General features: G+C 37.2%; 1 protein-coding gene across 2 annotated transcripts in view; it reads right to left on the reverse strand.

Annotated features, from left to right (window-relative positions):
* The window catches only part of NLK (nemo like kinase), a 51,425-nt gene that overhangs the window by 8,957 nt on the left and 25,850 nt on the right, over positions 1 to 16,618 (reverse strand). For both annotated transcript variants that reach the window (XM_080562771.1, XM_080562772.1), the window contains exons 3-8: positions 16,173 to 16,302; positions 14,475 to 14,530; positions 8,219 to 8,325; positions 6,701 to 6,786; positions 5,558 to 5,767; positions 1,782 to 1,883 (exon numbers count right to left, since the gene is read on the reverse strand). In XM_080562771.1, the coding sequence (XP_080418897.1) occupies positions 1,782 to 1,883; positions 5,558 to 5,767; positions 6,701 to 6,786; positions 8,219 to 8,325; positions 14,475 to 14,530; positions 16,173 to 16,302 (691 nt within the window). The remainder of the gene's footprint in view (positions 1 to 1,781; positions 1,884 to 5,557; positions 5,768 to 6,700; positions 6,787 to 8,218; positions 8,326 to 14,474; positions 14,531 to 16,172; positions 16,303 to 16,618) is intronic.

A 16,618-nucleotide genomic window follows, 5' to 3' on the forward strand; every position in this document is an offset into this window, starting at 1 on the left:
TTTCCTCAACAGACATGGACCTAATTGGTTATGGTTTATTTCCTATGACTAATAGACCAATATATCTCTGTTAGAAACATTTTATACCATTTCAACATACTTGTTTTTTCATTTTCCTGTAATTCAGTGGGTAAAAGACAGTTTCAGTGGCTTGTAGGAGAACAGCCTTAGCACTGGGATTAGAAAAATCAGAAGACATTCTTGTATCCATTTCAATTCTTGATAAAACATCCAGGCTTAACAAACTGAAGAAGTCTAGCAAATAAATTCTAAAGTTCTTGCTTGCTCCTACCTAGAGGACAACTACTGCACTTTGGAAATGTCAAGTGATTATCAAATCATCAGAATTTAAAAAGAACGTATTCCATAAAGTATCTGGATGTATTCATATACTGTTAGATATTTGTATATATAAAGTGCAGTGGATGCATTTCTCCCAGTTCCAGGTACTATCAAACTTTTTTTTTTTTTTTAAATCAACTCAAATACTGAAAGTGCAAGACTACAGGCTTAAAACTTAGAACTCTTCCAGCATGTGACAGCAAAAACAATTAGATTTGATTAGCTTTAAAACCGGCAGAGAAAGTCTTAAGGAAATCCTCCTATTATTAATGTTAAAAGAAAAAACACACATCATAAAATAGAATACAGACCACAATGTAGTGAATCAAGATTGCCTAGGAGGCAGAACTCCCACATTAATAATACAGCAGAATATATATTCAATGCTCATTTCTATGGTAACTTCCATTGTGGTGAGTAGACATTTGAGAAATTGCTTCAACATGGAGAAAATAAATATGCAAACTTTCCTGGAAAGATCTCCTGTATTAACATGTACAGGTTACTCATTTTGTTAATTTTTACTATCTAACAATCACATAAATGGCTAAATTGGGTGGACATACTGCTTTATTACTGAACTAAGCATTCCTGCCTAAGCATTTCTTTGTGTCTGTTAACAGCACGTTTCATTTGCTCTTTTCATTGTCCAGTCAGTATAATGATACCACCCCATTTTTTCCTGTTGTTTTTTGTTTGTTGTTGGGTTTGTGAGTGTTTTTTGTTTGTTTTTTAATTAAATTCTACATCAGTTATGTTGAATGTTGTATCTCAGTTTTCAGTATCTTGTTAAACCTTTCACAAACAGCTCAGGTCACTGAACAGATGTCTGAGGGGACCTTTGGTGATGAGTTACTGGACTATTCTGTTACAGATCTGGATAATGGGCGATTTCCACTTCTAACACTCTTGCTCCTGTCAGTAAAGGAGTCCCTCTGGGGCTTTCTGAACTATTGTGCCAGTTTTAATTTATGTCTCTTGCCAACATTATCACTTACATTTAATATCTTCATTCGAAAAGCTACGAAAACACTGCCTCTTCAAAAAATGGGGAGATGGTCGCTTGTATCAGCAAGTCAAGCAATACATACAAGACAAAAGCCAGAAACGTACTTTACTGGTGAAAAAAAACATCTTGTCTGAATTGAATAACTCACTGTTAAGTATTGCCACTGCAACAACACAACCACCTTCAGAAAACTTAACTCAGTTTACAGGCAGAGACAACTCCGAGATTAGAGATCCAAACAAAGTATTTACGAACATACATGCCATGCCAACAACCTTTTTTTCTTCTCAGCCTGAGAATATAATCAAGATGTAAAACACAGTGACAATGCAGCAGTAGCATCCTGCACAGAGGAAATCCTACGCTGTGAAGGCTAAATGAAGGATAGTCTAGACCCAGTGCTAAGAAGGCCAGTAACCTCCAGTGGTACCTGTTTATGAGGACCCCTGAGTATGTGTGCCTTGGCGCCTTCACAAGCTGTCCTCATCGCTTCCAGTGATGGTGTTCCCAACAGGTCTGTGATCAAATCCAACTGCAGGTACAGAACACAGAAATTTGAGATCTTAGACACATATTAATATATTTCACTATGATAGTATATTCTTAATCTACAGTAACTTAAAGTACGAATCAATTTGAAACACTATTTCACAGATAGCAAACTAAAGATTAACGTATACATTTAGTAGATAGCAAATGCAAACACTTGTAACTTCACTGAAAAAAAAAGAAAGATGATTTTCAAGTTTGGAAGCTTTGTTTTGTTTACTGGTTTAGTAATGTATTTTATTGCAATTTCAAAAGTCAACTTTATACCATCAAGAAAACGGAGAAGTACTGTTAACGATGTGTTATTCATTCTAAAAACCAAACGTTCTCAACTGAACATCAGCATTGCATACCAAGATACCACACAAAGTTACCCCAAACCAGGTCAACTTCTACTTTCCACAAATATTTTGCACTTTTCACAAAATATCAACACGAATAATTCCATAGAAGATGAAAAAAATGTACAAATGTCTTATATAAAAAAATCCAATATATGGGGAAAATAATTAAAACAAAAACAAACAGTATCTATCTATCTATATCCATCCAGCACTAAAGGAAAGAAAAGGAGTGGTGCTGGTTATAAGGAACATAAAAACTACCTAAAAAAGAACTAAGATGATGCTGTGCTTAAAACTGCTATCAGCTTTAAATGAAATGACATTTCATTCACCTTTTTAATTTTTAAAAGCAACAGACAAGCATTCACCTTATTTCTGCAAAAGCATGTGCATACACTCCTATACTGAATAAAAAAACCAACCCCGCAGGAGTCAAACAAACAAAATAAAAAACTCCTACCAGTGGTGAGCTCAGCTCCCTGGCTCCAAGTGTTCCCTCATGACCACATCTACTCATGCTAACGAGCAACTGCCTACCTCTCCTCTGAGAATAAACCCATTATCATCATTACACAGCCCTTGTATGCATGAAAAATCACTCATTGACTGTTGGTCTCAACTTGTGAAATGTGATTACTGTCTACACACCAAATGTGTTACCCTTCCCTTGGTGTGAGCAGAAACCCTAGAGGTTGCGAGGGGCCTCGAGGTACGTGCAACTTCCTAATCCTGTACTGACCACGTCCTCGCTGTGGCTATCATTGCTTCAGAGAGGAGTGACAGCAAAATACCTGCATTTGTAAGGAGAGGGAGAACTAGAGAGGAAAAAAAAAGTCCTAGACCTTGAGTTTTTTAGATATGGGAAAAATATAATTTTGAAATACACACATGGAGGGGATATCATAAAAGCCTGGTATATTCACAAAATATAGGAAGTAATTATACCAGCATACCAGGAAACGTGGACTGCACCTAAACACCTGTATTTTTCAGCCAACTACTCCTGAAGTATGCAGCAATGATGTTAATATATGTTTATATCTATAGATACAGATATAGCTATAAATACACACACTTCATTCTATTGATTACAAAAAAAAAACAACAAAAAAACCAACCACTGGAAAAAAAAATCATAATGATCTCCTGGAGGTTCATGTTTAATGTCTCTAAAAATATAAGTTGTCTTGTCATAGCCCATACATTTCCAATAAACTCACAGAAGTCTTCTATTAAGCATTTATCTAGATGCATGTCAGTCATTAAACATTTTTTCTGAAGTATTACAAAATTTATTTTAAAATTTTATTGTAAAAAATAGAAAAAAGATTACAAAACATTAGTTTTTAATTTAACCTCAGTTACATGGGTTTCATGCCTGTGAATCTACACTGTTGTTTTAGGTCAGAATGAGAAGCGCACTTCCAAAGCCAGCTTCTCAGCTGCTCCCACCTGGGCTCTGGTTTGCACCCAGCCTCTGGAGCACAGGTGCTGGATGCCTTTTAGATTGAGCTACCTGGGAGATGTGCTTCACAAGAACATCTCAAGGTATTTCATCTGCTGGTGGGCACTCAGACTGTGCAACCAAAGCAAATCTCCTCTCTGAACTGTGGTAAACGAAGATGTCAGGTCCTCAATCCCAGTCCCCTTGCTCTACAAACCCGCTCCTACTGGTAGGCTCTTGCTCACCGGAAAGTCACTGATGTCAGAAAGGCCAAAGCAGGACCCAGCAACAATCCCACTGTTCGTACACCAACGTGTGACAGTGAGCGTTCCCTGTCTGCACACAGCTGTGCTGATAAGTCAGGCGGGCTACACAGCCCCCCAGAAATGCAGCACCACACACTTGCTGGGCTTACTGGAAACGGCTGCGCTGGACCGGCTGATCTGCCCCAGTCGCCGTTCTTCCTGACAAACAGATCCTTCCAAATGGATTCTGCTTGTCGTCTCAGGCACGTGAATGGTTATTTTTAAGGATAAATGCTAACTATTCCAAATAGCATTGATAAAAAGCAAAAATAGGAGGTGCTAGATAATCAGAAACATTTTCAAATACGGTATTCCCTCATTCTCACGGTAGGTTATCTCATGTCCTAGTTTTTTGTAAGAAATCCCGTAACATTCTTATTTGCAGTTAGCTATTGTAACTTGAGTAAGTAACCTAGATCTATTCATTTATTTCAATATTTTACTATCCAAACTTTAAAATACCAAAATTACCAGTTCCAGTCTGCTTTTATAATGCAACTCTTTATTAACTTGATCACAGTTAGGAACTGCTGCACAGTCAGTTTTAGAACTCTTCCCTTTCTTCTACCAGGAAAACTTAGTAACACTTCTATGGTGACAATGATAAGAGCCACTGGACATGACACAGCATTGAAAAATATATATATGCACAATGCAAAAACATTGTAAATATACGAATGTTTAAAATAGCATACCAGTGTGAATAATGTCTCTCAAGCCCATGAGAATACTTCGTGCATAAACAAACAAGAAAAGTATAGGGTTTGGAATGTCCCTTTTAACAAAGGGTTTGGAATGTGTTTTTATTTCTTGCCAGTCAATGTAAGTAATCTCACAATTTTGCTGCTATGTAGTTTCTAATCTACTGATGAATACTAAGGACATAAAACATTTTTATGACAGCACATCTTGTTCCTGCTCTTAGATAAATGAATAAAAGCATCCATCTCTAATACCTTACTGCAGACATCATTTTGGATCTACTTTAAAAATAATACTTCAAGAGTAGTAGAGATACAGGCATGTTGCGTTAGTTTGCTTACTGCTGGAGCGGTGATGAAGTATTCCAGAAAATCGAATGATTTTACACCTCGTAGTAGCTATATCAGATGAAGAAATACTGAACATTTCCTTACATACTTGACCACTACTACAATGAAGCAGTCTGAGCAAAACTACCTACTGGTGTGTTTTGAATAGTTCAAGTGCCAATACTGTATCTTCAGTTATATATTGATAGAAACTTGTTACCTTCTCATATTAGCTGTTACGAAAACCTTGATCCCAGTTACATCACCTTTACCGTATCTCAGTAGACTACAGTAGACTTTAGTAATGCAGCAGATTCCAGAGGAATATAAGAAATACACATTTCAAAAGCTAATGTTAATAACCACTTTTAATACTGTCTAGAAGCTGTCATTTCAGTGTTTCAAAGTAGTTCTTTTTTTTGCCTGTGTGTAAACCAAGCAAAACAAAAGCAAGTTTGAGATTCAAAATGCATCAGTAATAATTGACTCCACGAAATTATGCAGTAGATTTTTAAAGGGAAATTTAATTATACCTGCTGAATGGGACTCTGTGCCTGAAACAATATTCTTCGCCCAAGTAATTCTGCAAAGATACAGCCTACAGACCAGATGTCAATAGCATTGCTGTAGTGACGGCTGCCCATCAGGATTTCTGGAGCTCGATAATACTGAGTGACAACTTCCTGAGTCATGTGACGAGATTCATCTAATTCTTCCACCCTGGCCAATCCAAAATCACAAATCTAAATTGAGAAGGTAAATAAAAAAATTAAAATAACCAAAACACTTAATGCATTTCAAATAGGTAACCTTGTGGTAACGAAGTAGGAAATTCCAAGCCAGCATTTAAATAAATCAGATAATCTGTTGTAACTGCATAAGCAAAGGGAAAAGGGAATAGGAAGAAATTATACTACTTTGTTCCACATCCATTTATACTTTCTATAATTTATTTGAAATCACAGTATATTTTTATTTGGCATTACAATATTCATAATCTAAAAGAGTACAAAAAATTGCAGTAAAAATAATTACATTGGCAACCTCTTGGGTTCAGAATATTTCATCCCAAAGCAGATTTCATTTGTTCATGATACGCCTCAAAAAGTTACAGAAAGTTTCAACCTTCTCTCACTTTGGCTACCTCTGAGGATTTTTTTAAATTTCCTTAACCAGAAGGGTTAAGAAAACAGACCAAAATTTTCACAATTAGAATGCTTAGCAAATCAATGTAAACAAAGCTTAATTTATTGGTATTTAGCATCACTATTCAACATGTCTCAGCCCTCCAAAGTTTCATACACCCAAGAATACAATGAAAGAATCTCAAGCATACTGCATTGCCTCTATTTTATGTAGCACGCTGAACACTAACATACCTGGAGAAACTGCCTGCCTTTCTAAACTGCTGAGGGCATGAGATATCCCACTCAAGTCAGACAAAATAATCATGTCTGCCTTGCTTTCATAGATTTGGGGAGAGGTAGAGAGAAAAGGGAAATGGAAGATGTTCCTTTATATTTATTTTTAAGAATCTGTTAGGATTTTTTTTTCTTTTACAATGACTTCACAGGAAAAGTGTTTATATTAAATGGTTTTGTTTAAAAAATTAAACACATCTGATTGATAATGAACAGCATATACATATGTACATTTTCAATAAATTTAAGTAGCACCTTAAGAACACAGTTGCTGTTCACAAGTAGGTTCCCTGGTTTAATGTCTCGATGTAAAATGCCAGCAGAATGTAGATATTTCAGACCTGAAATATTAAACAAAATTAAAATAAGTACCTCTTTTTCCTTTTCAAAAGAAGTTTAAGGCTGACAACACTTTCCTGAAAGGTCCTGCAACTCCGGATGAGCAAAGACTTCACCATTAGCTCATTATTACACAATTCTCACTTCAATTATCTAGTACATATTTAACCTAAACATAAAAAAACTTCTGGAGTATACAAACTAGACACAGAGTTGATTGAAGCAGTCTTTTTTGTCTTCCCCCAAAACAAAACCAAACCTAAACATGACCTCTCTGGTTATGATATGGATGCTCTGGTAATCACAACCCTGGAATACCGACACGGCTCTTACCGCTCTGTTTCCCAGTGAGAATTTTAATTTCTGCAGCTCTAAAATTTGACTTAAAAATTTCCTAGTTAAGAGCTACACTTCAGAAGTAAATTCAGGTTAAATCCAAGCTAATCTGCGTATATAAATGAGCATACAGATACAGAGCAAATAAATTATAGCATTAAACTGGGCAACACAGCTCTCAGGTCAAATGCCTGGGCAAAATGAATGAGAAGTAAAGTAATTCTTGAAGAAACTTCAACTGACAATTTTGCATTGCCATCTGGATAACAAATTGAGTTTTGAGCATTCCCCCAGCCATAATAAACCCAGTAATCACACAGGCACAAATGCCTTTTTGTCCTTTAGGTGGGTAAATCTTTTCTCTAGCACAACATCAGTACTATCAGTAGCCTATATTCACTGGATACCATTTAGATTCCTTTGCTCTGCTCTTTACACATTTACTACCAGATAAGACTGACTGCTTACTGTCAGCTTACTCCAGTGAAACTATGCAAATAAAGCCAATCGAAACACAATTGGACTGACAATGATCAGATGTTCAAAAGGCAAGCAAAATAATCTAATTTCTTGGATAGAAGTTTCCAAATTAAACTAGAAAAGACCAAAACAATCATGTTTAAAATGACCGTTGTAGTAACTTGTTTTAGATAAAATTACACTTTAGCGGTCAGTTCCCTAACAATTTAAACTAGCGTTCTGAAAAATGCATTAAGTGTGCATAGTTATATATTCACCAGTTTGGTTCAGCCTAGGTGTCCTTTCTGTACCTTGATTCAACAAGCACCAGAGGACTGTTAAAACACACATCCCTCCTGAACTTCACTCTTTCGTAGACCATTAAAAAATCCTTTGTGGATGAAGCCTTGCCATCTGAACCCATGTACTATAACAGAAGGCAGCAGGGCTGCCATATTCTTATAACTCGAATAATTAATGCTTGCTTAATTCATAATATGAAATTTAAAAAAAAATAAATAGAGTTTCCAAAGGAAACTTATTTAAGATGAGGATGTCTTGAAAACAAACATTAAGAAACAGAAAAAGAAATATAACAGTACTACATAACTTACATTCATTTTCAAAGAAAAAAATTACCTCTTAAAATCTGGTAAAGAAAAACTTTGACATGATCCGAGCTGAGTGGCTGAGGAGAGACGATAATCTTATGGAGGTCACTCTGCATCAATTCAGTGACAACATATCTTCAATTTATTAGTTAAGGCAAAAGCAGAAAGTCCAGCATGTAATCTCTTGAAACATTTACTCTAATTTAGGAATTCGAGCTCTTACAGGTCAGAGCTATAGAGTAACAAACAATAAAGCTTCTTTACAAAACAGAGGTCAGTCTCCAAACTCTTAAAAGAATGAAAATAAATAATAGGTTGTGAAAGAGAAAAGATTATTCAATAAAATACCATTTACATTAAGGTAGTTGTTACAAAATTATCCCCAACTCAAATCACGACTCAGAAAACAAAATAAAATTCTTAACGTAATTAATGGCATGTTGAAATCTTTAATTTTTCCCTTACAATGCTTAAGCCACAAATTACGAGCAACAGAAGTAGCATCGTTAGAGTGGATATATATCAACATGACACGCGCAAGCCTGTGAAAATCTGTCATCAGAAGTACTTTGCAGGTTGCTACATGTCCAGTTACGCAGACTTTTAGAAACACACACACTTCCCCAAATCTGCCCAGTATCTGCTATTTCACCCTTGCAAGCATCACGTACACATGCATCCAAATCCCAGCCATAAAACCTCTTCTGAGTTATAACAGGAGAGGAGAAACTAAAACCAACAAAATATTTTCTGTCTGAAGGAAAAATGAAAAAACAGACAAATAGAACCCACCAGCTGATGTGCCCGCAGACATGGCCATAGTCGGGCCCGCTGAAAATTTACAGAAACAGTTGAAGGTACAAAGGGATACAAAATGCTGTGGCTTATCCTGAGGTAAGGTGTAGATTAAGAAGGGCATTACATTTACTCAGGAGACACTGAAAATACTAAAAATAAAATGTTTCAAAAATGGAGGAATGTGGAAGACACAAGGAGCACATCTTAACCCACAAAATCAATACCACTGGGCCAATTTCCTGAACATGTTACAGTAATAAACACTTGCAAAAGTTCAAAGCAAAACCACAGCACCTCAACTTCCAGGAAGAATTCAACTTGCAACACTGAGAATTTTGAAAACGCTTATTTCAACTTTTACATCAAACAAGCTGGATAAGATGACTAAAAAATATTACTGCTTTAAAAGTTACCTTTAGCAGTCACAACTGAGACAAAAAAGAACATCTCTGGTACTACATTCAAGGCCGAAGAAGGTAAAAACTCGGTTGCCATACGTTAATTAACTCTACTTCTAGCAACACAAACACCTCACAGACTGCTGCGGTGAGCACGGAGCCACACCAAGCCCTGCAACGTTCGAAGCAGACAAAACCGAGGCGGAGAGGTGGCGCACGCTGCCAAGGTCGTGCAGAAGATCAAGGAGAGAGTTAGAAATAAAGCTCCGTCTCCTGGGCCCCAGCCTCCTCTCCCCCCTGGCATACCAGGTTCGCTCACAGTTCAAGGCAGAGCGGTAGGCCGCAGGCACAGCCTTCCACAAGCACAAACGGATCACCTGAAGGAATCAGGAACGCCTCAGCCACCCTCCTCACACTGGCTGCCACCTAACACTGATGTGTTCACATGTTGGCCTGCTGCTCTATAGAAAGGAATGGGATTTTGCTTTGCGTGAGCAAGTCACAGGCTCCAGCGTTACCTGTCCTACACATCTGCTGTGCAGAAGCTCCGGTGACTTCACAACCTAGCAATGGCATTTTTAAATGTGCCCTGGCCTCCTCTCTGAAACCAACGGAAGGTAACTAGGTCAGCCCCGAGGCTTGGGTTTGGTTTTGCTTTTAAATCTCACCATATCCTGTAGGAGCCTTATCAGTTGGTTCAATGCTCTTCATAACCAGCTCTGTTACATATCACGCCTGAAATATAATAGCAAACCCTGACTTCTGTTGAGATATTTATCTCTGGGTAACACAGTAAGCAAGTCAGCTTCAGCAGAAACTTCTTCTTCCCATTATCTGCAATTAATCAGCACAGGTTAAACCGCACTTACAACCATCTAGAGAAAACTTAAACTTTCTTTCATCTCTACCTAATCAACGTTCTCCTTCCATCTGTTGCTCTGCATAACCTATCTGATTGAAAAAAAAAGCAGCCAAATTGCGCACCTGTCACTAGCACACCACACAAAAATTCATTTTAGAAAATAAATATTGCCAACTTTCTGACCCAAAATCCCAAGTACAACTGCATTCCTATAAAAGTTATTAGCATTACTTTGTAAAGAAAAAAACCTAACCCTGTAGCACCGTACTTTCCAGTCCTCTAATTTTTCTTCTCCTTTTGCAAAGGCCCTCTTAAATATTTATACCAGCCTTTTTAAATTCGTTGTTTTACCTTATGGCTGCAATACATCTTTGCATTTCATTTTTAATGTAAAGTATTAAAAAAAAAATCCAAAAGCATTACTCTGCATTTTATTATGATAAGATTTCTGTTTTGCTACACCACAAATCCTCCTAAACCTCAATCCTGAGCATAATGTCTCCCAGATGTCTCAACTAGTTGCCATGCCAACTAAAGCAGCTTAAATTAAATGAGAGCCTGAAATGGCACCTGCACCACTCCAGGTCTGCTGCGCATTAAATAAAGCTCTCTTGACAGGGGCTCAGAGGTGCCATTAACTTGAACAGCAGCTATCTGATTATTGTCTCTAGATAATTTAATGAGGGTCTCTAAACAAGAGCAAAAGCAGCACTTGCTTGATGTTCCCTCCTTTTATAAATGTGGCAGCTTCTTAAACAGCTGGTGCCCAAGTGGGTCAATGACTTTACTCCGGCCACTACTATAAATGTTTAACAAAAACAAACTGCACAAGCCCTGTGGGATTTCTGTCAACTACTCAGACAGGTATCTGCACTTTTTTTTTTTTTTTTTTTTTTAACACACACAGTATGCTGGCTATGAGGTGGTCACTGGAGCTGTAACATACAGCTAAGCTGAACATCACTACCAGATAAAAATTGCAACTGACAGCAGTAATTAGTTAAGTAGCTGTACAAAATTAGAACTACAAATGTACCAATTCGCTTCAGAATAATTACCAAGGCAAATGCACAGCACAGAAAAACGTCACTTACTCGGACTGGGAGACTGCTGAGTTGGTAAGTTTTACACAGTGACAAGCAAACTTTAACAAAGAATAGAGTACTGTGATGCAATATTCTCATAATGACTCAGATTCTTCTTCACTATGTCTCCACATACTACAAAATTTAATTTTACAAATATTCTTTCCTGGGATGAGGCCAGCATTTTGTGAACAAGTTCTGGGTTAGGTGGATTAGCAGGATGCCACCAGTGGAGGGGAAGTGTGTATCTGCAGGACACTAAGAAAGAACTGTAAAAAAAACAGCTCAAAGAAACATGCTTTCTTTTAAAAAACAGATATTTCTAACATATTTCAATATTTTCTATAAAACGTGGACAAAGGATTTACTCATATTTTAGTAGGTTATAATTATTTTTACATTTGGATCATATAAAGCTTTGCTTCTGATGCCATCTCTGTTCTGTTCTAACTCTCTACACACCTTATAGCTTCTTCATAGAAAAAGTTCTGTCACATCTTCATTTCATATCAATGTCCAAATCACACCCCGCAAAAAGTTCTGGTCCATGTAAAAAACAGCATAAGAATTATTAAGTTAATTAATCTAATGCTTATCTAAACTCATTTTATGTTTAAAATATGTTTTCCTCCCTACAGAAAATTACTAATGGCAGTGTGTTTGCTATGGAGTCGCCTCTAATTATGCGAGGTAGAAATGGCAATCTGTGGCACATGTCAAAGACTACAGACGAGCAATAGCACAAGGTTTTTGGAAGGACGTGGTTTTGGAGGCAGAAAAACGCCCCCTACCCCCACCAAATCAATCAATCAATAAATGAATTAAAAGGTCAGTTCTCCACACTAGGAAGAAAACGCTAGAACTCTGTCTGAATCTTACTTCTGTGTAAGATCAGGGCTTTAAGCTCTTGCCAATTTCCTGATACAGAGAAAATTCAGCCTTTCAACCAAATTCAGCCAGGGCACAATGAGAGAAGCATCATCTTCGTGTCCCTCTTCCAGGCCCACTCCAACAGGTCCATGTCCTTCTTGTGCCGGGGGCCTGAGCTGAAGGCAGGGCTCCAGATGGGGTCTCACGAGAGTGGAGCAGAAGGGGACAATCCCCTCCCTCGCCCTGCTGCCCACGCTGCTTTTGGTGCAGCCCAGGATACAGGTGGCTCATGTTGAGCATCTCATCAGCTTGCACTCCCAACTCCTTCTCCTCAGGGTTGCTATCAAAGATGTTAAATAGTGCCAGTCCCAGTTTATTACTATCACTAATAATTTATTCTACAAATATCTTTTAAACAGATTTAAAAAGATGCAACACCAACTATCGGTGCACACAGTGAAGAATTCTTACTCAAAGCTAGCAGTTTAAAACCTTCTCTCAGGTTGTCATTCCAGGTTCTTCAAAAACCAAGTCAAAATCCCTAAGATAGAAATTAAGATAATTTATCGAGTACCTACAAAAGGTTTAAAATTAACAAGACAGAGGGGGAAAATATCAGTCTATTTTTACTGAGTCATTGACAGCCAGACACATCCTGCTAGCAGATTCTGCTTAAAAGATAACTGCTAACAATACACGATATTCAACTTGAAAACCTCTCCGCTTTTTTCCCATGAGTACACTATCTTCTCAATAGAAATAATTTCACATTGATGCATTCCAGGGAAAAATCACTGTAATACCAGTATACTCAGATTCTGTAAGTTCCATGAGTAGTTCGTTCTCTTATTAAATGATAATTAAATGGAGCAGACAGCTCTGGGTTGAACTAACAGCCTATTTTTTTTTTTTTTTAAAAAAAAGTCTGTAGTGTCAGCTGGTAATGCTGTACAGTCCCCAGATATGGACTACAGTTACCTAATCTTCTTAAAACGAATCTGAAGTAAGTTTGTATGCTACAGTAAGCAGAAGCAGATACAATTAAAAATGTGTATAGAAATTGAAACACCTATACATTCATTTTTCTTGTGAATTTAACAATCCTAAGTGTACTTACTGCAATTATTGCAACAGAAAGGAGAACGATGACTACAAAGCAAAGTTTTTTTTATAACCAATATTAGAGTCAGGAAACTCAACAAATAATAACAAGAACACAGCCCCAAAACATACTAGTCAGAATGACTTAAAAATCAGTTAACCATAAAAGAAACTACCATTTCTGGTTTTATATACAAAACTTGGCAGTAGCTAAGCTTATCCCAGGGCAGACAACCCTTATTACAATTCCTGATCTGTAGCTAGTGAAGTCTGCAGAGAACAGAATCACTCCAATTTTAAATAAATAAATAAATATGTTCTAAATCAATCTCACAATATTCCAATATTCCCAGACACTTTCTGTACCACAAAAATCTGTACTTAATTCATTGCATTAAAATAATTTCTAGCGATGTAACAGGCTAAGTACTAACACAATCTGCTCTGAGTCCCAGAACTTCTCTTCCAACTAGTCAGGAAGAACGCTATCCAGCTTAACGAATCACTTCTCAGGATTTTACAGTGCAGAAATTCCCAGCCCCAAAACAGTTTACCCAAACAAAGATTGGAAAAGGAAACAAACCAAAACATAACATTCTCATGTCATGTCATGATGAACAAACAATCTAACTTTTAACATGGTTACCCGCAGATAGCATGTAACTTCGTACCAGTGACACATCCAACAGCACACACTCTGTGAAATCTGTCTTCTTGATCAAGATAGGAGCTGAACAAAGAAAGCCACAACCCAACTAACCTGCTGAAGCATCCCCAAAAAGTCATGATTTCAAAGCATGTGTGACAGCAGTGCTTTCTGAAAGCACTTTTTTAAGGTACTGATAGGAAGATAATTACTGGATATAGTTTTCAGATAAATATTTTGGAGGATTCACAATAGGTAGCAGCACTATAAGCTGGTAAATATCACAATGCACTGCATTTACTGGTTCATATATATTGAGAGTTTCATGTTCTAGCGCTTCTCCAATGCTAACATTAATCAAGACTTCTTAAAAGTAGATTCCCTTCTTCTAATAAAACTGTTCAGATACAGGCTCAAGGTTTTTGTACTTCTATTAGATAAGTTCCACCAGCTAATTGCAGTTTCTAAGCTAATGAAAATTACACCTACCTCAATTAGGAAGCTCTATTTTATATTTAGGATACATTTCTTCAAAATAGTCAATGTGTGGAGGCTGGAGTATGTCGAGGGCTGAGAGTACCTAGGAAACACCACACAAGATCAAGACCTACCCCAATCAAACAAAAAAAAAATCCCTTTCAAAAAGACAGTCAGACTGCACCTTTCTTTTAGAACACAGTTTTATGTTACCCCAGTAGTGTGTGAATTTAATAGTCCATCTAGTCAGATTTTTTGTTCTGTACGTTCAGGTCTCTCTGTTTTCTTTCCTTCTCCCCCCCCCCCCGACCTTTGCTTTTAATTTAAGAAAAAAAATCCAGCTGTTCTGGTACTAGTTTGTAAGCATAAATTCATCTACCCACTATATTTTTTTAATCTCAAAAATATATAACCATAAAATATTGGAAAGAAGTAATTCTAACAGAGAAATGCAAAAGAAAAAGATACTACACTTTTTTGTCATTCATCTTCAACAGTTCTTTGATACACTGCTTCCACATAGGAATTACAAAAAGCAAAGCTGTTTACATACTGAACCAGAAGCTCAGACCTAACTTCTCTGTGAAGGGCAAAAAGGCAGAAAAGCAGCAGCACAAAATTTACATCTCACAGGAAAAAAATACTACCTGCATGTAGTCTTTTAGGTCCTGTCCTATGCATATCATCTGGGTGAAGTTCACAGACTTCAGTGGTTATCAAGCGTGAATTTTGGCTGCTTACACAGATGTTTTTATTCAATTTTAGCCCTCAGTAACAACTCCCCCATAATAAAAATCCTGGTAAGAAGCAGTTTAAGATCCCAGTTCAAAAGAAGTCTTGTCCCAGAGCATCTCCCAGGCACAGGCGATAGCGTGGAGGAGGAACTCCTTGCAATCTGGCACTAGCTCATGAGCCAGTCCATCTCTTTTGCATCCCCACTAACAACACTTATCTGAATCCAGGGCTTAGTCATAAATAAAATCTTTCTTGGAATAGAATACCCTCAGGTTAAAAAAAAAAAAAAAAAAAAAAGAGCTATTTTGAGAAAGGAGGAAAAGCAGTGAAATAAAGTTCTAAAACAGATTCCCACTTCCTGAACCAGTTCCAGCAGGAGAAGACAGCACTCCCAAGATGCTTGTTACTGCGCACCGAAGGGAGAGGTTACCACATCCACAGTTGCAACTGTGGCACAGTTACTGCAAGTGCTTTTCTTATTCACTTCAGACACAACCGTAAGGGAAATTCAAATCATTTTTAAATGGTTTAACTTAATCTAGCTGATTTAACCTAAAGAAGATTTAGGACTGCTTGCACAGCCACTCTGCTAGAAGAACCGAGAGCACAATAAACTCTGACAAAGGGGAGAGGAAGATGGAGTGAGAAACAGCTTGGAAGCAAAAGCGTTTCCAGCTGGCATAGCTTTGTGCAGATTGAAATGTATCTAGAGCCTAAAATAAAGTTAGGTTGAAGCGTATTGCCTATTTGTAACCATTTTGGAAGGAAAAGTACGAATACCCCTAGATTCTTGACAATCAAGTTTTTAATTTTTTACAGTTTACAACAGCAGCGTCTGAGTCTCCAGGAAATTTGGTGAATATAAAATTAAAGAACTTTTAAAGCATTTTTGATATTCTATAACTTAAAATAATAATAATAAAGAACCTTCAGCTACAGCTAGCACCATTTTACAATTAGGCTTTATAATATACTTCAAAGTTACTTTGAAATACATTAAAACTACTTACATTGTCATGCTTAAAAAAACACAACATCTTCAACTCCCGGAAGACCCTTTTACAAGAGACCAAATTTTGGAAGACGTTGGGCATCTTTTTGAGTGCAACTCTCTTTCCATCTCGTGGATCTGTTACTGACCTACAGAATAAAAGATTCAGAACATCACATACGACTGTTAGTCAACTTCTCTACATCACAAAAGAATATTTAAGAGTTCTTATCATTGTCAACTTAGACGGTGAGTCAAAACAATGCGAAATACATTGCAGAGGGAAAAAAGGATTAAGCTAGGGTGCTGTGCACCGTATTTTAGAGTCTAAAAAATGCAGCGTGATCATTCTTTGATTAGAGTACATATACACATACGCAGGCAAGCTTGGTAACTTTTAAGTGACTCGACGCACATCCATCCATGCGTATGCTGCCTGCCACTGGCATACACTGCAGCTGAAGA

Source organism: Anser brachyrhynchus, assembly GCF_964034855.1.
Source record: "Anser brachyrhynchus genome assembly, chromosome: 20".
In the NCBI taxonomy this organism is placed as follows: Eukaryota; Metazoa; Chordata; class Aves; order Anseriformes; family Anatidae; genus Anser; species Anser brachyrhynchus.